This window comes from Oryx dammah, unplaced genomic scaffold, assembly GCF_014754425.2.
Source record: "Oryx dammah isolate SB20612 unplaced genomic scaffold, SCBI_Odam_1.1 HiC_scaffold_2, whole genome shotgun sequence".
Lineage (NCBI taxonomy): Eukaryota > Metazoa > Chordata > Mammalia > Artiodactyla > Bovidae > Oryx > Oryx dammah.
The window spans coordinates 158,725,714-158,745,765 of NW_024070186.1; the positions used below are offsets into that span (position 1 = coordinate 158,725,714).

The 20,052-nt window shown below is 55.9% G+C and overlaps 4 protein-coding genes, 1 long non-coding RNA gene and 3 other non-coding genes across 12 annotated transcripts; 4 read left to right on the top strand and 4 right to left on the bottom strand.

Moving 5' to 3' along the window:
* Positions 1 to 6: 6 nt before the first annotated feature.
* On the bottom strand, positions 7 to 7,255 carry RPL3L (ribosomal protein L3 like). 3 transcript variants are annotated; one of them, XR_005723394.1, is made up of 10 exons: positions 6,798 to 6,916; positions 6,139 to 6,331; positions 4,565 to 4,733; positions 3,323 to 3,458; positions 1,895 to 2,081; positions 1,640 to 1,800; positions 1,349 to 1,450; positions 762 to 903; positions 402 to 521; positions 7 to 149 (listed from the first exon to the last, which is right to left on the bottom strand). XR_005723394.1 is itself a non-coding variant. In XM_040253923.1 (10 exons), the coding sequence occupies exons 2-10, from the start codon at positions 6,176 to 6,178 to the stop codon at positions 93 to 95; spliced, it is 1,068 nt and encodes a 355-aa protein (XP_040109857.1). In that variant the 5' UTR covers positions 6,179 to 6,331; positions 7,067 to 7,255; the 3' UTR covers positions 8 to 92. The 3 variants fall into 3 exon arrangements, 2 of the variants coding, with proteins under 2 accessions (XP_040109857.1, XP_040109851.1); XM_040253923.1 differs by lacking the exon at positions 6,798 to 6,916 and adding an exon at positions 7,067 to 7,255 and having other exon boundaries at positions 8 to 149; positions 762 to 857; XM_040253917.1 differs by having other exon boundaries at positions 8 to 149; positions 762 to 857; positions 6,798 to 6,972.
* Positions 7,256 to 9,109: 1,854 nt separating this feature from the next.
* NDUFB10 (NADH:ubiquinone oxidoreductase subunit B10) lies at positions 9,110 to 11,451 on the top strand. The gene is made up of 4 exons (XM_040253977.1): positions 9,110 to 9,396; positions 10,593 to 10,731; positions 10,923 to 11,062; positions 11,297 to 11,451. Exons 1-4 carry the CDS (start codon positions 9,249 to 9,251, stop codon positions 11,398 to 11,400), a joined length of 531 nt encoding a protein of 176 aa, XP_040109911.1. The 5' UTR covers positions 9,110 to 9,248; the 3' UTR covers positions 11,401 to 11,451.
* Positions 11,452 to 11,652: 201 nt separating this feature from the next.
* On the bottom strand, positions 11,653 to 13,882 carry RPS2 (ribosomal protein S2). Of its 2 annotated transcripts, XM_040253964.1 has the most exons (8): positions 13,811 to 13,882; positions 13,468 to 13,647; positions 13,293 to 13,382; positions 12,837 to 12,944; positions 12,405 to 12,578; positions 12,164 to 12,323; positions 11,851 to 11,942; positions 11,653 to 11,772 (listed from the first exon to the last, which is right to left on the bottom strand). In XM_040253964.1, the coding sequence occupies exons 2-8, from the start codon at positions 13,642 to 13,644 to the stop codon at positions 11,692 to 11,694; spliced, it is 882 nt and encodes a 293-aa protein (XP_040109898.1). In that variant the 5' UTR covers positions 13,645 to 13,647; positions 13,811 to 13,882; the 3' UTR covers positions 11,653 to 11,691. The 2 variants fall into 2 exon arrangements, with proteins under 2 accessions (XP_040109898.1, XP_040109890.1); XM_040253956.1 differs by having other exon boundaries at positions 12,164 to 12,578; positions 13,811 to 13,832.
* LOC120859862 lies at positions 12,009 to 12,136 on the bottom strand. Its single transcript, XR_005720172.1, has one exon. It is a non-coding gene; the product is annotated as a small nucleolar RNA SNORA64/SNORA10 family (small nucleolar RNA).
* Positions 12,649 to 12,783, bottom strand: LOC120859854. The gene has a single exon (XR_005720171.1). It is a non-coding gene; the product is annotated as a small nucleolar RNA SNORA64/SNORA10 family (small nucleolar RNA).
* On the top strand, positions 13,788 to 14,435 carry LOC120873182. 2 transcript variants are annotated; one of them, XR_005723404.1, is made up of 2 exons: positions 13,788 to 14,055; positions 14,334 to 14,435. It is a non-coding gene; the product is annotated as an uncharacterized LOC120873182 (long non-coding RNA). The 2 variants fall into 2 exon arrangements; XR_005723405.1 differs by having other exon boundaries at positions 13,800 to 14,171.
* LOC120860029 lies at positions 14,132 to 14,258 on the top strand. Its single transcript, XR_005720224.1, has one exon. It is a non-coding gene; the product is annotated as a small nucleolar RNA ACA64 (small nucleolar RNA).
* Positions 14,436 to 15,319: 884 nt separating the features above from the next.
* RNF151 (ring finger protein 151) lies at positions 15,320 to 19,525 on the top strand. The gene is made up of 4 exons (XM_040266295.1): positions 15,320 to 15,349; positions 15,853 to 15,998; positions 16,305 to 16,401; positions 19,052 to 19,525. Exons 1-4 carry the CDS (start codon positions 15,320 to 15,322, stop codon positions 19,523 to 19,525), a joined length of 747 nt encoding a protein of 248 aa, XP_040122229.1.
* Positions 19,526 to 20,052: the final 527 nt, after the last annotated feature.

The window sequence follows — 20,052 nt, forward strand, 5'->3', positions numbered from 1 at the left end:
ACAGCGGAAGAACTGCCTCTGGCTTTTATTAGACTAGGGCAGCAGCGGGGGTTGCGCCGCGCTTCTTCCAGGCCCCCTCCGTCCCATCCTGCCTATAAGTCTCCTGAGGTCTCCGGCTTTTCCTTCTCCAGATGCTTCTTCTGGGGACCCTGGGGGGCGAGGGACAGGAGGAGAGTTAAGTCACAGGGTCTCACCAGCCGCCTGGGTTCTCGGAGCCAGCCCTGCGCCCCCTCCCGCCGGTCCCTCCCCTGCTTCCTTTCCGGCAAGACCACGTGCCCGGGACCAGACCCCTGAAAGCCCCTTCTGTGGATGAGTGCAGAGGCATGCGTGCCCCAGATGCCCGCCCTGGGGCAGATGGGATGTGGGGTCTGAGCCCCAGAGAGCAAGGCAGATGGGCTCACCATGAAGGCCCTCTTCTCTTGGGCTGTCTGGAAGCGGCCATGGCCAAACTTGGAGGTGGTGTCAATGAACTTGAGCTCGATGTTCTCCACAGCCTGGCGGCTGTGGTGCACCAGGAGGGACTGGGGCCCGTGGGAGAGGGAAAACAACAAGGCGGGAGGTCCCCACTCAGCCCCTCCTGTCACCCCCAGTCCACACAGGAGGGTCTCACTCACCCACCTTCTGTTAGAAACCCTCCCTTTTTGCTTTCCCCACCCTGCCCTCCTGGAGCGGGCTGGAGGACTGGGCAGGCCAGCCCCCTGCCCCCAACCAACTCCACAGCCCATGGGGCTCCCACTCCCCGCTCGCCACCTGGCACTGACCTTCCTCAATGTGATGACCCGCTTCTTGGTGCCTGCGATGCACCCCTTCAGCATGACGAAGTCATTGTTGACTTCCCCGTAGTGCGGGAAGCCGCCCTGAGGGAACGTAGGTCCAGAAAAGAGGCTCTGGGTTTAGGGGCAGCTGAGAAAACTAGGGGAACTCCCCTGGCCTGGGGTGACACTCTAGATCACATCAGGACAGTCTCTGAGCCAGACCCTAAGTCCATCCTGCGACTGTCTTATTTAAAACTCTGTATTTTACAGAGGGGGAAACTGAGTCTAGGGGTGGGGGGTGATGTCACTGCTCCCAGCCCCACAGCTGCCACATCCTGCAGCTGGGGTGTGAGCCCAGGCAGCCTGGCTCCAAGGGCAGAGTCGGAGCTGCTGCACCCCAAACGCTGGGACAGCAGCTGGAGGAATGCTGTCTGCAGCGGAGACTCTGAGGATGCAGGAAACGGCAGAGGTTTGGTCCAACCTGGCGGCGGCTTGCTGGTGCCTGAGTTCTTGGGGAGAGTCATGCCCCCGAAGCCTGCCCCACACACACACACACACCAGACCCCTCAGCCAAATCAGCCGCCCGCTCTCACCAGCGGCGTGATGGATTTGTCGGTCACATCGTAGCTGGTGGATGCATTGTTCTTAACCACCTTCCCGTCCTCCGTGTGCAGCCCCCGGCCGATGCGGTAGATCTGCCAGGAGGACAGGGCATGTGGGGGACAGCAGGTGGCTTCTGGGGTCAGCAAGATGTCCATGCGCATGAGAACAGGGGCTGAGACCCAGGCGCTGGAGGAGGCATTTCAGAGCCTCAGGAGCCAGGCAGGTGTCTGAGTTCCTGGGGCGTGGTCATGGACATCCCCCCACCAGACCGGCGTACACACCTTCTTGTTGAGCTCCGTGCGGTGATGGTAGCCCTTCTGCCCAGCCCGGGCAATGGAGCAGCCCACGCGGGCAGGGTGCCAGGCACCAATGCAGGCCACCTTGCGCAGCCCCTTATGGGTCTTCCGTGGCAGCTTCTTTGTATGCCAGCGGCTCGTGACGCCTGCAGGCGGGAGGGGCTGGTGGCTAAGAGGCCAGTTTGGTCCCCACCTCCTCCAGGCAGCCTTCCTGGAGCCACCACCCCAACATGGCCCTACCTTTGACACCCCTGCCCTTGGTGACAGCAATAACGTCGATGACCTCGCTCTGGCTGAACACGCTGTGGACGGGCACCTGCTTCTCCAGCCGAGCCTGTGCCCAGGCCACCTTCTCAGCCACCGTGCCGCCGTTCAGTTGGACCTCCATGATGTGGGCCTTCTTCTGCCGGAAGGGCAGCAGCTTCATCTGGCAGATGCAACACGGCCGGTTGGTTCCCAGAAAGTCACACTGACCCCCCCCACCTGTAGACATGGCATGGCCAGCTGGTATCCCCTGGCAGGCCTCTATGCACGCTTTCATTCAGCAGATGATCCTGTGCTCTGGTGTGGCTGCATGCCCCATTCTGTGTGAGAAACTGAGGACACAGCTTGCCATGAGGCAGACAGGGTCCTGGCCCCCACAGAGCCACCAACCAACTGGAGAACAGAAGCCAAGAAAACTCTTGGAGAGGCTTATGTGTTGTGATGGAATAGAGAGTGGAGGAGACAGTCATCACATGTGAGGGTGGTCAAGGAGGCCCTGTCTGAGGAGGTGACATCAGAAACAAGAAGGATCCACTAGGTGAAGATCTGAGAGCTTCTAGGGCAGAGGGAACCACATATGCAAAGGCCCTGTGGCAGGGAAGATCCTGGTTTGAGGGGAGGGGGACAGAAACAGGGCCAGTGTGTCTGGATCATGGTGAACAAGGAGGAAGGTTCAGGATGGGGAGAGGCGAGCAGGCAGGTCTCATGAGGATTAGCTGGGGATTTATTCCAAGCGTGGGGGGTGATGTGGTCAGACACGTGCTTTTAAACCTCTCTGTGCCGCGTGAGGCACAGGCTGTGGGGACCCCCCCGACGGAAGCGGGGTTGGGTTAGGTCACAGCATAGGGCTCAACCAGCACTAATGGACGACCTGCTGGGGGCGGAGCAGTGAGAGGAAGTTACAGCCCATGAAGTTCACGTCCACGCACAGAGACAGGTTAACCAATGACACACATAACCGGGCACTGCAAGTGTGAGAGTAACTGAGGCAGGTGGGGAGGGCCACCGCCACGGGCCTGGAAGGCTTCCGTGAATGTTCCAGAATAAGGCAGAAGCTGTTGGTTACCTGGACCCTACTTAAAGATGGGGTTCACGCACATGTGCCCAGAGGGAAGCCCCAGCCGCCCACACTGCCGCAGGGCAGGAGACCCGGGGCCTCCGGGGCCTTGGTTGATGCTGGTGTGGCCGGTGCCCCGCAGCCCGCAGAGCGCACAGACGCCCATCACACCAGCCCCAGGCTGCCAGTGGCCTGTGCGACTGGTCAGCCAGCATCCTGGGCCTGTGCCCAGGGCTCATGGTATTTTTAGGCTGACATTTGTCAGGGCTCCCGGAAGCCCGGCTGGGGGAGGGTAGGCCTGGGGGCTGGACTGACTAGCCAGTGTGGACCAGAGGGTGGGGGCTGACCTGGGTGTGGACGATGACCCGGATGACCTTGCAGTACTTCTTCATGGCGGCAAAGTCCTTCTGCAGCTGCTTCTTGCCATCGGCATCACGCCACCTTTTACAGGCTTTGGTGAAGGCTTTTTTCTTGCTCTTGTGCCTGAGCCATGTACACAGGTGCTCAGTGGGGCGAGCGTGGTGGCCTCCACTGCCCACAGCCCACCAAGCACAGGCTAGATGTCCCCCTCCGCCCTCCTCCCCTTTCCAGGGGAGGCATTGCTGGGCCCCTGGGGTCCCTGGGCTAGTTCCGGTCACCCTCTTTAAGCACAGATGGTCCCACCCTCGAGGCCTCAGTTTCCTCCTCCGTAAAGTGGGTACCCTCCCTGCCTCCTGGAGCTGAGAGTAAGCAGCCGTGCAGGAGCCCCGGGAAGGGACGTGCCAGCTGGCCTGCGGCCACATGCCCACCTGGCCACGGCTGCTGAGCCCACTTCTAAAGTGAACAGCTGGGACTGGCCAGGCCCCAAGCCCCGTCATTCCTAACCCTCCACAGGACACTGGAAGATGGACATCAGTATCCCCATCCTACAGACGAAGAAACTGAGGTTCACAGAAATCAGAGCCCCTGGGCGAGGAGCAAGCTGATCACAGCTGCAACAGCAAACACAGGCCAGGTGGCGTTTGCCAGCCTCTTTCTGTGCTGAGCACTTGACACGCACTGCTCATCTCATCCTCATGACGGCCCCACGACGCGGGGACCTGTCCTGTTCCCGTGTGATGGTGTCTGTGGTGTGTGTGTGTGTGTGTATGGCAGAGGGTGGGGTGAGGTCCATCAGCTTGCCTGTGGTCACACAGCCTGCTCTGACACTGGGGCCCAGGACCCTCACCTCCCATGGAGACTACGGTGCCTCTACCTCCATATGGAAGGAGGGTCTGTGAGGGTCCTCAGGCAGGGAGGGGGCCTTCCCTTTCAAGACTTAATGCCAGGGAAGATTTGAGACCTACAGATGCCTTTCTTTCTGATGAGCTTGTCAGTTGTCATTTCCCTTTTCACCCTGGCTGCTAGGAAGCTCAGAACCAGCTCTGACATGCATCACCTTGAGGTGGAGAATGTTTGCTTTCTTTTTTTTCTGCTAACAGCTTCCTCTCCAGCCCTTAGTCCTTGTCTTCTCCTGGAGTGAAGGCAGCACACACACACACCCTTCCCTGCCTTCTGCTCACTGTGACACCCCTCCCTGCACCTGCCCACTCTGCAGGAATGATCCTCACCAGTCCTTGTAGAAGCGGCGGCGACACTCGTCACTGAGATGCTCTGCAAAGATGGTCTTGAAGCTCCGCAAGCCCCGCGGGGTGGCCACGTAGCCCACCACACCCACCACCACCAGGGGCGGCGTCTCCACAATTGTCACTGCCTCCACCTCCTCCCGCTTGGAAATTTCTGGATGAAACCCAGAGACGGAGAAGACATGGAGGGGGGGCCTCCGTGTCCCATGGCGAGGAGAAGGGTGGAGGAGCCGACCACAGTCCCACCCGCCTGCGAGAGCATGGAGCACCACAGCCCCAGGGCTGCTATGGATAGAGGCCCCGTGCACAGGGCCCCAGGCCCCAAGCCCTCAGCCTCCCCGCTCCCTGTCCTTCTCCCTGCTCTGCCCTGTGTGTGGTGTCACTGCCGGGCAAGACCCCACCATAGGTGTCCACACTAGCTCTGACTCGGATCTCAGGCAAGGCCTGACCTGCTCCTGCCTCGGTTTCCCCACCAGGCTGCCCGGGAGAGGGCCAAGAGAGCCACAGCCTGGGCAGTTTCCCCGAGAGGGTCGGGCTGGCCTCCTGCAGTGGAGTACAGACAATTCTAGAAGAAACCTACGACTGGTCCAGACCCCCGATTTTATAGATGGTGTTACTGAGGCTGATCCAAAGAAGTGTATGTTTAAAACATATATTAGAGGACTTCCCTGGCGGTCCGGGGGTTAGGACTCTGAACTTTCTTCAGTTCAGTCCCTGGTCAGGGGGGCTTCCCAGGTAGCGCTAGTGGTAAAGAAGCCGTCTGCTAATGGAGGAGATGTAAGAGACGCATTTCCTTGGGTCAGGAAGATCCCCTGGAGGAGGGCATGGCAACCCCAGTATTCTTGCCTGGAGAATCCCACGGATGGGGGAGCCTGGCGGGCTACAGTCCATAAAGAGTTGGATACGACTGAAGCAACTAAGCATGCACAGGGAACTAAGATCCTACCAGCCTTGTGTTGAGGCAAAATATATATATACAACAGAAGAGATAAAGAGCAGATGAGGAAAAAAAAAAAAAAAGAGCAGATGAGGGTCGCCAGGAGGTTGGGGGTAGCAGCTGTGGCTGTAAAAACGTCACCAGGACGGACTCTTGTGGGAATGAAGTGTCCCAGGGTGGTGGGTACATGCATTTACACGTGACAGAACCGCACAGAACTACATAAACACACATCTTATTCAGGAGGATCCTGCATGTCACTCTCTGGCTGTGTCATAGTACCATGGTTACAGGAGATGGTTCCATTGGGGAAACCTTCAGGGTACGTGGCATTCTTCTTAAAACCACACGTGAATCTATGATAATCTCAAGACCAAAAGTATACTGTCACGCCTGCCCTGAATCCCAGCTCATAACTTCATTGCCTCATCTGTGAACCAGGGGCGATGACAGATGGGTTCTGGGGGCGTGGCCAGCGGTCAGCGTCTGACCCTTTCTGGGGCTGTTCCCCCTCCGTGAGCCCAGCTGTGGCTCCTGGCATCAGAAAGGCCTCCAAATCTCCCGGAGGTCCGGGGTGCTCTGCCCGGCCCCCACCCCCGGCAGGGCCCCTCGCAGCACTCACTGAGGCCAGGCCGGTGCACCTCCCGCAGAGTGTGCGTCATGCCCGCCTTGTAGCCCAGGAAGGCCGTGAGGTGCACGGGCTGGCTGGGGTCGTCACGAGGCCACGTCTTCACCTTGCCCCGGTGCCGGCGGCTCCTCTTGTGTGGCAGGAAGCCCAGGTGTCCATGCCGGGGGGCAGAGAACTTCCGGTGGGACTAGGGGCAGAAGGGGAGGTAGGTCAGAGCTGGGGTCTCCCCAGGAGGGGCAGCTAGACGGTCCCAGAGTCCAGACCAGAAGTGAGCCGCAGACCCCAGGCTGTGCCCGGTGGTCCTCCGGGCCTGCATCGTCCACGAGAAAGGAGGGAGGCTTCGCCAAGGGCAGTGTCTTGAGGACAAAGCCAGCTTCGGCCCCTGGCCCCCAAAGGCTCCCCGCTTCAGTGGCCCTGCCCTGCCGGGCCCAGCAGATCCTCGCTGCGGCCAGGGCACAGGGGCAGGGGGCCACTGTCATCCGTCTCCCCACCTTGCCCGTCCCGGAATCCTGAGCCCAGGCCTCCTGCTGTCCCCCTACGCACTGACCCCTCCACAGGCCCAAGGACCTTCTCTGCTGGGAGAGACCCCAGGAGCCCACCTGCCCCTCCCCAGGAGGCCTCTATCCACCACCCCCAACCCACAGCCCACTGACCATGGCGGCTGGTCCTTTGGGTCAGGAAGGGAAGGGGCCTTCCCAGCAGGCGCTGGAGGTCGAGTGGCAGGGCCAGGATGCACAGTGGCCAGATCCCAGATTTAGCCCCTGGCAGGGGAGCTCTGTCATTTCCCGTGGCGGGTGTGGGCTCTGGTGCCAAGAGCGGGCCTGGCCCGGGGCCGGGCGAAGGGGGGCCGCTGGGGCAGCCGGGGGGACACCTGGAGCCAGGCTGGCACTCCTTCCCCAAGGGTCCTGTGATGGTCACACACCTTGTCTTCTGCCTCGCGGGACCCTCCAGGACAGGAACAAGTTGGCCTGGTAGAGGGCTGAGGAGCCCAGGTTGAGGGGCTTTCCTCTGGCAGCTGCCATTAAGAGAGTCTTCGTCCAGTTTGTTGGCCTTGAAGCTGAGTGGATTCCTGTCTTGTCCTGAGGGCTGTGAGCCTGAGCTGGGCAAAGTCGGGGGAGACGGCGAGGGCTGGATGAGTGCCCAGAGATCACCAGAGTGTGATTCAATGTCAAGGCTGCTGGACTCTAGTAGCTGTGAGCCAAGAACTCTTAGATACTTTTTTGAACTTTCATTTTGAAGCTAAGTTTTGAATGAAAAGGAGGTTGAAATCTCCTATTTTTTTTATTCAAAAAGTTTATGGCTATAAAGCCTTTTAACTTTAGAGCAAGAGATTTTTTCATATTTGTTGATTCGTTTGACTGCACTGGCTCTTGGTTGCTGTGTGTAGGATTCTCAGTCTTCATTGTGGCATGCAGAATACTTCAGTTGCAGCATGTGGAAACTAGTTACCCAAGCAGAGATCGAACCCGACCCCCTGCATTGGGGAGTACAGAGTCTTAGCCACTGGTCCACCAGGGAAGTCCCAGAATCAGATTTTTTATAGGCCTGAGATATCTCTGCATGGTCTGTAGACTTTGCATCACTGGGTGCTAAAATTCTGTGCTAATGAAATGTTACAATTCTTCATTTTTGTCATTGTTTTTTAATGACAAAGCTACTTTTAATCCTTTGGGCTGTGATTTAAAAAAATCCCTGGGCAGCAGTAACCCCCTCAGCCCAGAAGTGACCCGGGGAGAGGGACTCTCTGAAGGAAGGAAGCAGAGAAGGGACGTGCTGCAGATTCAGGGCCAAGGGCACACACCCTTGTGCTGCACCAGGGAGCACGTGCTAGGGGCTGCAGACACACAGGTCAAGGGTCAGAGGCTTGGACATGGAACCATGAAGCTTCTTGGGTTCCCCCTTTTAGTTTGCCTTTTTCTTTCTGCTGCATGATCTCCAAATCTGACTGTGGCAGGGTGGCAGCAGAAAGCCATCATCTGGGTGCTTTCCTTTAATGAAGTAGTGAACTCTGCTTTCTCTCATTCCTGTCATGGTGATGCCTCTGGCCCACTGCCATTGGGTCCCCTGGTTCAGTCCGACACTGCAGTCCAGTGTTATGATTTGCTGACTCTGACAGTACTATGAGCTCATGATTTGAAGATCTGAGCATGCTGTGATTCTGGATTCTGTGTATCCATAGAGTTAATGGCTTACCCCAGCCTCTGGGCAGGAAGTGACTCGCACCCACCCTCCCTGGTGCTAGCCAGTGGCTGTACCAGGTATGGAGATCACAGAGGGTAGCCAGCAAGGCCCTGGTCAGTGGAGCTGGCCTCAAGGGGACAACAGTGTGCTCAGGGCCAGGATGGAACCCTCAGAACCAGAAGAGAGTGCCCTGTATCCAGGGGAGGAGCCACCAGGGGGGGTGGGGGTGGGGGTAGATGGGGCAAACCCTAAACCCTGTGCTGCCCCAGGCAGCATCCTGTCCCCCCAGGCGTCCTGCAAGCTCACGAGCATCAGCCAGTCCATGAGAGGCCCTGGCAGAGACAGTGGGGCCCAGAGAGGGCTGTAGGGAACGGACAACCCAGGAAGGCTTCCTGGAAGAGTAGGATGTTTGGTAGTTTGCTTTATTTGTTGACTTCTCTCTTCTGGAACTGAGTTCGCCATCCTGGTGTGTTCACCATCCTGCTCCCTGCTGCACTTGGCACGTGCATCTGAAATGAGTGGTTTCTTTACTCCTTACTTAGACGGCTTTTTTTTTTTTTTAAACTTAGACTTCTTAAAGTGTCTCTCTGCTCCCAGAATTAAACTAGGGATCCTCTGTTTCCTTCACCGCTGATAGCAACGCCCAGCGCACGGCAGGCACTCCTTGCGTATGCGATAGCGCTGCGATCCCACGCGGGGGCGCTCGCGCCGGCCGCGAAGCGTCTCCGGAGAACTCGTAATCCTCTCGAGGCCACCCTTGGGCAGTCCGGACAAACTACAAGTCCCATGGTGCCCCGCGGGCGCCGGCCGTCCTGCGCAAGCGCGGCCGCGCTCGGGTGTCCTCTGCGGGCGAGCTAGGCCGCGGGACCTGGGTGGAGGCCGGGCAGGGCGTCTGAGGGCTGAGCCCGCCGCGCGCCGCAGCCATGCCGGACAGCTGGGACAAGGACGTGTACCCGGAGCCCCCGCGCCGCACGCCGGCGCCCTCGCCTCAGACCTCGTTGCCCAACCCTATCACCTACCTTACGAAAGCCTTTGACCTCCTCGTGGACCGGCCGGTGACCCTCGTGAGAGGTACTAGCCCCGCCGGGCCCCCCGCCCCCGCCCCGGTCACTCAGCGTGGACCCCGCCGCACCCCAGGCCTCCTCGCCTCCCAGGACGCCCCCCGTCTACCCCCGCCCCGTACGGCCCCTGCCCCTTGGGGAGCGGTCCACGCACCCCTGGGCTCAGGTTTCTCACATATTAGGGGCTGTTTGCGGACCGAAGTCATCTGCGTTCCGAGAGGCTTGTTAGATCCCACTCTCCCAGCGCGCTGGGCATCCCGCATTTTGCACATTTTGCACATCCCGCAAAATGCACCGCGTTTTGCAGGCGGTCCCGGAGGGCTGAGGTGCAGAGGTGTTCTGGTACCCCTTCGCAGGCCTACAAAATGGCCCTGCCACCGAGGTGTACTGTAACTTGCCTTCCGTGAGCTACCCAAATGCCGCCATCTCTGGTCCAAACCAGGTGAATGTTTTTTAAAGGTGTTGTTTGGTCACCCAGCCACGTGGGGTGCAGCACCCAGGGCACTGTGCCCTTAATCACTGGTGCCAGGCGATGCGTCCGTGCAGTTAATCCGTTCCTTCAACAGCAAAACATTTGGGGTGCATAGCATGTTCTGGTGGCTCTTTTTTGGCGGAGGAACTAGATGCCTGCCCCCGCCAAGGTTTGGAATAAACAGGAGTAATAGGTGAGATCTCTCTCACTAGGTCCGGCTTGTTCATTTACTCATGGGGAAGTTGAGACCGAAGGTCAGTGGTGTCAGAACTGGGACTGGAGTCCTGCTGATGGCTCCCTGTTGGGGCCTCTTTGCCTCCACAGTGGAGTCCCCCGTGCTCTGGGGAGGTGGGCCAGCAGGAGGGACTAGCAGGTGGGGGCTTGCAGAGCATAGACTCTGAATCCTGCCATCTCAGAGCCTGGATGTCCTCTCTGAAAATGAAAAGGCGCTGCCCTACCCAGGGTTGTAGGGACAGAGTGAGATAAGGATGGTGCCTGCCTTATAGAACTCTCCATAAACTGCAGACGTCCGCTTGTAGCCCAGTCCTTTCCAGGGCTGGCTGCCGGCCCTCCCACACCTCTTTGGGAGTCCAGTTGCCAGTCTTTGTAAAACTGGGAACATTTGGGAAACCTGCCTGTTCCACGGCTTACGAGAATACAAAGCTAAGAGCCCCTTCAGACTGTGACCTGTCCAAACCAGTAGCCTTTTTGGGTCTGGGCTTTTCTCTTTACAGAGTTTATTGAGCGGCAGCATGCCAAGAACAAGTATTACTACTACCACCGTGAGTTCCGCCGCGTGCCAGACATCACAGAGTGCCAGGAGAAGGACGTCTTGTGTATGTTCGAAGCAGAAATGCAGTGGAGAAGAGATTAGTAAGCCTCCCGCCTTGGGCTTGTTCAGTGAGAGCCCTGCACAATGAATGTACCCTGTTGGGGGCCATCATGCCCTTGGGAAGTATGGGTGGAGGCCAGACCACAGGGCCCCCAAGCCCTGCCTTCATCTGACTTTCTCTCAGTACAGGGAAAGGAATCCTTTTAGACCATCTTCCTTGTTTTCCTTTCAGCAAAGTTGATCAAGAAATCGTCAACATTATCCAGGAAAGGCTGAAGGCCTGTCAGCAGAGGGAAGGTGAGAGCCACAGGCAGAACTGTGCCAAGGAGCTGGAGCAGTTCACTCAGGTGGTCAAGGCCTACCAGGACCGCTGTGAGTGAGCCCTCCCCTTCAGCTGCCCCCAGGCGCTCCTGCCTCTCCCACCTGCCTGCCTTCCCAGCCCTCCCTTCCCAACCCTCCACATTGGCTGTGCTAAACGCTTTACTAATGAGGCCAGTCACCCTACCTGTCTTGTCAGCTCAGTGACCTGCCTCCCTGCACAGAGAAAAGGCAAGTTTCCCTCATGACAGGAGTGACCCATGATTCCCCTCCCTGTCTCTTTCCCAGACCACGACCTGGGAGCCCATTATTCTGCCAGGAAGTGCCTGGCAAAGCAGAAGCAGAGGATGCTGGCAGAGAGAAAAGCCGCCAAAGAGGCTGCTGCTGCCTGAGGCAGCTGTGTGTCCCCTTTGTCACTGCTGCTAAAATAAAGAGTAATAGAGCCTGTGCCTGTGCTGTTACTTTCAGCTCCCAGACACACTTCTCTCTCACTGGTCCTACTTCCCGTCCAAATTCAGCACCACTGAGCCTAAGTCCAGTGGCTTTCACTGAAGTGGGCTTGGGTTCAAGCCCTGGTTGGGAAGGATCCCACAAGCCACATAGTACAACCAAAAAAATTTGACAAGAAAAACAAGACGCAACTATAAACTGGTTTCATTCACTTTTTTATTCCCTTTATAAAATTATGTGGTGGCTACAGCTGGGGCCTGTGTCCTCTGCACAGAGACTCTGGTGTGGGTCTTCACAAGATGGTCAGTGAATTCCTAGAAAAACAAGACACTTAGTTGTGCAGCTAGACAGAGTACTCCTCTGCTCTTCAACAGGGTGGGGGCGGGCGGTACCTGATATGGAGATTTGGTGAACACCGTCTCTTTCCAGAGGTCAGGGGTGAGGTAACTGTAGGTCTTGGAAATGGCATCAAAAGTGGCCTTGGCTGGAAAAGGGAAAACCAGAGAAGGTTGGTGAATTCACTCGAGATGAACCCCCAGATGGAGATGGAGGCTGCTGCACTCCTAGGAACAAACAGGCCACTGTGGGCCAGTCTGTCGTGCATTAGGAGGGCCTTTCTCTCTCTCTCCAAAATACGCCAACCACATACAGAATGTGGTTAAGCGGAGCTGAGAGAAGCCTGGAGTTGGCTTGCGGGCCACCTACCGAAGTTGCCCAGGGTGGCGGTGCAGCCCCTGGCAGAAGTGTAGCAGTCGTCGATGCCGGCCATCATCAGCAGCTTCTTGGGCACAGGGGCGGAGACGATGCCAGTGCCTCTGGGGGCAGGGATGAGGCGCACCAGCACGGAGCCGCAGCGGCCAGTCACCTGGGGAGGGGTAGAGACGTCAGGGGACAGGCGGGAGTCTACACGACCGCAAGCCCTACTGTGCATGAGCATCCAGCCTACCTTGCAAGGAACCGTGTGGGGCTTGCCGATCTTGTTCCCCCAGTAGCCTCTTCGCACGGGGACGATGGACAGCTTGGCCAGGATGATGGCCCCACGGATGGCGGTGGCTACTTCCTTGGAGCACTTGACACCCAGACCGACGTGTCCGTTGTAATCCCCAATGGCAACAAACGCCTGCAGAGAGACTGACATGGGTGGGGGGGCCAGGGGCTGCCACAGCATCACTAACCACCCACCACACAGGGTCTGTTGCGCCCCTCAAGGCAAGACTGGCCACCAAGGAGGCCAATCTGAGATCCCGAGGAGATCCTTCCTCTCTCTCCCCTTTACGAAAGTCACACGTGTGACAACAAGTGCAACCATGCAGAGCTGAGAGAGTCTCACGAAGACCCTTGGCAAAAACTGCCCAGGAAGGTATGATGATTGGGATACCTTGAACCTGGTTCGCTGACCAGCACGGGTCTGCTTTTGCACGGGCATAATCTTCAAAACCTCATCCTTGAGGGATGCTCCCAGGAAAAAGTCAATAATCTCAGACTCCTGCAACAAATAAACTCGTTACAAAAAAAAAAGAATAAACACCTGAAGGGGAGTTGTAAGTGTTAGTTGCTTGTGTTGGGAGTTTTTAGGACCTCATGGACTGTAAACCAGGCTCCCCTGCTCATGGAGTTTTCCAAGAAATAATGAGTAGCCATTTCCTTCTCCAGGGGATCTTCCCAACAAAGGGATCAAACCCGGGTCTCCTGTACTCAAAACATTTTCTTTATCATCTGGGCCACCAGGGAAGTCCAAGCAAAGTGAAGTCTAGAACCTCTCAACGTTTGGCCAACAAGAGTTCTCCCTCGACTGCAGGACACGGCCCCATCCAAGATGAGGACACGTGTTTACCTTGATGGGCAAAGAGAAAAGGTAGATCTCCTCCAGAGACTTGATCTTCATGTCCTTTACTAGGCGGCCCAGCTTGGTAACGGGGAGCCACTACGAGAGAAAAAGGCGCAGGTGACCAGGGCCTCCTCCCCGGTGCTGCCTAAGGGCCCGCCTCACGCGCGCAGCTCAGACCTACCTCCTTGTCCTCGGCCTTGCCTCCGCGAGCTCCGCGGCCTCTGCCCCGGCCGCGACCCCGGCCGCGACCCCGTCCCCGGACGCCACTACCGAAGCCTCCGCGGAAGCCACCGCGGCCTCCCATTCCGGGGCCCCCGGGGCCTCCGGGCCCTCCCGCAGCACCGGCGTCATCCGCCATTTGCTAAAAAGAGAAACAAGAACCAGTCGGTGAGCGCAGTCCTGGCATGTACAGCCGCCTCGGGCACCTAGGCCGGGCTCCACAACGGAGCGCGGGCGCAGCATCCTGGGCCCCGTCCGATGGCGGCCCAGGCCCATCTGCGACAGCCACGGAGAAAGCCACTCACGTGTTTTCACGAAGAAGAAGAGAGACACTGCGCGCGACAGTGACTTTATAAAGCGCCAAGGGTCGCGAGATCTCGGTTGTCCCGCCCCAATGGCGCAGCCAAGAGTATATAAAAGAGCCTGTGATTGGCGGCGCGGGGCCCCGCCTCCGCCGAGCTCTGTGTGCACATGCGTGTCTGCGGCCCCGGAACTTGCGCGACCCATATAAGGGCTCGCGCCGGCGCCATTTTTTCTTTTCCGTCTGCAGGTAGGTTTGTTACCGTGGTTCCGCTGGCTTCCTACTGTTTGCGAAGCTGTTGGGGCGGGCGGTTTGGGAGATCGGCGTTGGTTGAAAATCACCTTCGGCTTTGACCACGGCCGCAGGTGAGATTCGGCGCCCAGAGCCACCGGAGGCCTTAGCTCACTGCCCGCTTCTTCATGTGGGGATGTGAAACCCAGGCCCCGACACGCGCCGCCCCTCCGGGCTCGGTTGCGGCCTCTCGCGTGTTTCGGACTCTGGTATCTAACCTCGTCTTCTACCCGCAGGACAGCTGGATGCGCAGAACCTGAGGCCAACGCCGCCAAGACCGTCGGGGGGCGGGTAGGGGGGCTTTCCTTTCACCTTTTAATAAAGCTGTTGATTTAATTCATCCGTGTGTGTGTGTTCTTGGTCCCCCCGTTATCAGCCTGCAAATCGCATCTGTGGCTGCTCGGCCCGAGGTGTGCAGTGGAGGAGATACCTTTGTGAGACATCTCTCTTCCAGCCATCTCGGCTCTGCTTTGAATGCCACACGGATTGAACCCGGTCTTGAAGGTTGGCAGGCGACTCCTAAGGTCCTACCCTCCAAAATCTTCTAGGATTTGATGAACTCTACACTCTGCCTTGCTTGATGGCTCAGATGGTAAAGAAGCCACCTGCAATGCAGGAGATCCGGCTTTGATCCCTGAGTCAGGAGGATCCCCTGGAGAAGGAAATGTCTACTCACTCAAGTATTCTTGACTGGAGAATCCCATGGATAGGGGAGCCTGGTGGGCTATAGTCGATGGGGTCTCAAAAGAGTTGGACACGACTGAGCGATTTAAGCCTGGGCAAATACCCAGTGGCATGGAAACCAGTTCTCTTCTGTGCCTCCTATATGGGAATATGGTAGTTTCCCAAGTTGGAATTGGTTTACCCATCCATGCCTTTCCTCATAGGCATACCCAGGTGGTCAGAACAGGCTCTGGGAGGCTCTCCACATGCTAGGCTGCTGCTTTGGTACCACAGAAATCATGTCCTCATCCCTGGTCTGTACCCTGGAAATAACTGTGGGTCTGATCCCAAGAGGCCTGGTGATGGGTCAGTGTTTAAAGCCCCCAGAGCTCTTGGGGACCTAAGTCACCAGGGCAGCAACACGTGAGGAAGGAGAAACAATCCCTGCGCCTCAGCTATGAGGAAGTATCCCCTGGAAGCTTGGTTCCAGCCTTAGTGCTGTTTGAAGGTCAACTGTCAGCCACCCTGAAGTCAGGGGTTCCAGAGACCTGTCCTGGCTATGAGCTGCCCTACCCCTGAGGCTCTTAAGGTGGGAGCAGAGCCAGGTGGTAGGTACCCTGGGCCAGGGCTGTGATTGGCCCGAGCTGGACAATGCTCTTGTGATGTCAGGCCTGCTCCTGCAATGAAATGGTGACTCCTGAGCCCTGGCTTCAGTGGAGCTGCCGTCCAGACACAGATCATGGTGAGCTCTTAGATTTGTGCCTAATTTCAGAGACCTGCCCAAGCTGGACCCCACTCCTCACTGAGATGGTCTGCACAATGGGGTACAGGGCCCAAAATGGGACAAGGAAACCTTTCAGAGACCTCTGGCCTAGGTCTAACTCCAGGCCAAGGCCAGCTTCTACAGCTGGGTCTGGTAGAAGTGGGGGATCTTGGGCCCCCTCACACTTGGTGCTGACCTAACCCTCCACTTGGGGTTCTCATGTGGCCCACCTCCAACCCAAAGCTTCCTGGAGTCCCTTTCCAGGCATGTGGAGTGGGGAGTCAGATCCTGGTCCCAGCCAGGCCCTGATGTAGGCCTGGCCTTTGCAGAGTGGCGGGTATGATCTCAACCTCTTCACCAGCCGTCCCGACTGCAACTTGCTGTGTTCTGTCTGCCATGGAGTTTTCAAGAGGCCGGTGAGGTTGCCATGCAACCACATCTTCTGCAAGAAATGCATCCTCCGGTGGCTAGCCAGGTGCTACTGGGTACCCAAGAGGCTCGGGGGCAAGGGCAGGGCTGGAGGCCCATTCCTAGGACCCAGAACAGAGAGGAAGGTCAGCCAAGCACTGGGTCATGGTGGCCATTAGGTTCAGCTGCCAAATCTCCTGGGATGCTAATATAGGAGCTGGGGCCCTGTGGAATCTGCACCCCGGCCTCAGAGCTGAGTGCTCCCTATAAAGCCCTCTTATGCCATTCCAGCTAGAGAGAAGGAAGGGCCGCCAGGGGAGGCATGTTCCTGCCACCTCCATGACCAACCATCACCCCCACTCATGTCTCCTAGACAAAAGACCTGCCCATGCTGCAGGAAAGAGGTGAGACAGAGAAAGATGGTCCATGTGAATAAACTCCAGAAGATCATTGGCCGCTTGGAAGTCAAGGTAATTCAGAACACCCCTCCCATCACCCTACCCACCTCCCCTGTGCATGGGTTGGGGCAAAGCCAGCAGAGGGGTTGAAAAGAACCCCATTCTCAGAACTGAGGGTTTCTATTCCACCAATACACTGCTCCCCTTAGGGTTATCAAAACTGGCTCAATGTGAGTCACTTCTCTACAACATACTTGATGTGTGGTTTGGGGCAAGTTACCTAACTTTTCTGGGCTCCAAGAGCCCCAGCTGTAAAATGGGGATTATAAAGGATTGAGAGCCTGCTGTGGTGCCATTGCTCTCCAGCCTTACAGTTTTACAGATAGGGAAATTGAGATTACAAAAACAAACAAACAAACAAACAACCTTGGCTGGGGAGTGCCTTTTTGGTCTAGTGGTTAAGATTTGGCACTTTCACTGCCATCAGTTCAATTCAGTCACTCAGTCATGTCCAACCCTGTGACCCCATGGACTGCAGCACACCAGGCCTCCCTGTCCATCACCAACTCCCGGACTTTACTCAAACTCATGTCCATTAAGTCCGTGATGCTATCCAACCATCTCATCCTCTGTTGTCCCCTTCTCCCACCTTCAGTCTTTCCCAGCATCAGGGTCTTTTCATATGAGTCAGTTCTTTGCATCAGGTGGCCAAAGTATTGGAGTTTCAACTTCAGCATCAGTCTTTCCAATGAATATTCAGGACTGATTTCCTTTATGACTGACTGAATCTCCTTGCAGTCCAAGGGGTTCTCAAGAGTCTTCTCCAACAGCACAGTTCAAAAGCATCAATTCTTCGGCACTCAGCTTTCTTTATAGTCCAACTCTCACACCCACACATGACTATTGGAAAAACCATAGCATTGACTAGATGGACCTTTGCTGGCAAAGTAATGTCTCTGCTTTTTAATACGCTGTCTAGGTTGGTCATAGCTTTTCTTCCAAGGAGCAAGCGTCTTTTAATTTCATGGCTGCAATCACCATCTGCAGTGATTTTGGAGCCCAAGAAAATAAAGGCTCTCACTGTTTCCATTGTTTCCCCATCTATCTGCCATGAAGTGATGGGACCGGATGCCATGATCTTAGTTTTCTGAATGTTGAGTTTTAAGTCAATTTTTTCACTCTCTTCTTTCACTTTCAATAAGAGGCTCTTCACTTTCTCCCATAAGGGTGCTGTCATCTGCATATCTGAGGTTACTGATATTTCTCCTGACAATCTTGATTCCAGCTTGTGCTTCATCCAGCCTGGTATTTTGCATGATACACTCTGCATAGCAGTTAAGTAAGCAGGGTGACAATATACAGCCTTGATGTACTCCTTTCCCAATTTGGAAAAGTCTGTTGTTTCATGTCCAGTTCTTCTTTTTTTTTTTTCTTCCCGCCCTCCCTCATGTCCAGTTCTAACTGTTGCTTCTTGATGTGCATACAGATTTCTCAGGAGGCAGGTAAGGTGGTCTGGTATTCCCATCTCTTGAAGAATTTTCCACAGTTTGTTGTGATTCACACAGTCAAAGGCTTTGGCATAGTCAATAAAGCAGATGTTTTTCTGGAACTTTTGCTTTTTCGATCATCCAATGGATGTTGGCAATTTGATCTCTGGTTCCTCTTCCTTTTCTAAATCCAGTTTGAACATCAGGAGGTTCACAGTTCAAGTACTGTTAAAGCCTGGCTTTCAGAATTTTGAGCATTACTTTACTAGCGTGTGAGATGAGTGCAATTATGCTGTAGTTTGAACATTCTTTGGCATTGCCTTTCTTTGAGATTGGAATGAAAACTGACCTTTTCCAGTCCTGTGGCCACTTCTGAGTTTTCCAAATTTGCTGACATATTGAGTGCAGCACTTTAAAAGCATCATCTTTTAGGATTTGAAATAGCTCAACTGGAATTCCATCACCTCTACTAGCTTTGTTCACAGTGATGCTTCCTAAGGCCCCACTTGACTTCGCATTCCAGGATGTCTGGCTCTAGGGGAGTGATCACACCATCGTGGCTATCTTACAAATAGTTGAGAAAAGAAAAGAAGCTAAAGGCAAAGGAGAAAGGGAAAGATATACACATTTGCATGCAGAGTTCCAAAGAATAGCAAGGAGAGATAAGAAAGACTTCCTCAGTGATCAAGGCAAAGAAATAGAGAAAAACAATAGAATGGGAAAGACTAGGGATCTCTTCAAGAAAATTAGAGATACCAAGGGAACATTTCATGCAAAGATGGGCTCAATAAAGGACAGAAATGGTATGGACCTAACAGAAGCAGAAGATATTAAGAAGAGGTGGCAAGAATACAAAAAACTATACAAAAAAGATCTTCATGACTCAGATAACCAGGACGGTGTGATCACTCACTGCTATATCCTGGGTTCAATTCCAAGAAAAATAGAAGAAAAAAAGCCTGGCATACATACAACTCACTAGACCAAGCCAACGATGTAACTCCCTGTTCTCTAAACCACCTGTCCCCACTCCTCTGAGATCTAGATTTTTCCTACCTTCAAGCATTTGCTACAGTTTGCCTCTCTCCACCACATCATTGGTAGCCTAAGAGCTTGGGAGGCTGCCAGTTCAGTGTTTCCTGGTCAGTGAAACCTCATGGATGGGGGATTCTTGGGGGTGGCTGGAGATGTTCCCGACCTGGTTTGGCTCACACAATGCTCTCCTCCACCCCCAGTGCAGGAACGCCGAAGCTGGCTGCCAGGTGACGTGCCCCCTGGCCCACCGCAAGGGACACCAGGACTCATGCCCCTTCGAGCTGATGGTCTGCCCCAATGAAGGCTGCATGTCGCGGGTGCCTCGTGGGGCCCTGGCTGAGCACAGGCAGAACTGCCAGCACGGTGCCCATCATCGCTGCTCCCTGGGCTGCGGGGCCACCCTGGGCCCAGCCGAGCGGGCAAACCACAACTGCTACCGGGAGCTGCGAGAGGCCTGGTGCCAGCGCCAGCAGCGCAGCCGGACCTTGGTGCTCTGCCTGCTGCGGCACATGCGCAAAATGCACCGGACCACCGGCATCATCCGCCGGCAGCTGGCGGACTTCCTGGAGGAAGATGACCCCCAGCTCGTGGGTGCCCCGCAAGAGGCGGAGGCCATCCCAGAGGGCAGCATTGGGGTTGAGGTGTGGGGGCCCCAGGGCCAAGCTACCTTGTAAATAGAGGGTAAATAAATGCAGAGCCCAGGCCTGGCCGCCTCACTACAGCTGTGTTTGCTGACCTCACCCTGCCTCCCCCAGGAACTACTCCTCTCAGGGGAAAGAGGCACCTTAGCTTTTCCCATGGACCTCTCCAAGTTCTTTCCCACCAGTTCCTCACACTGACTTTCCCCCTCGGCTCTCTGCCTGATTTTTTCTCACTCGATTGTCTCCTCTGCAGAGGTTTTCCCTGACCATCCTTTCCCAGTCCTCCTTCCCAGTTAGCTTCTTCCAATCTGTTTCCTGGCTTCGCAGCCAGTAGCACAAACAGCTCAAACCCCTGAAGTCAAAGTACAAGCCAACTGCTCACAGTGATTCCCGAGGATCCCTGCTTATCTTGTTTCTTCCCTATATTCTCCTTCCTACTCACTCCCTGCAGCCACACCGGCTTCTGTTTCTCCTAAATGCCAGGCTTCTGCACTGCCTGTTCCTCAGTCTGAAGCATTGTACCCCCAGATAATCAGAGGGCTCCCTGCTTCACCAACCTC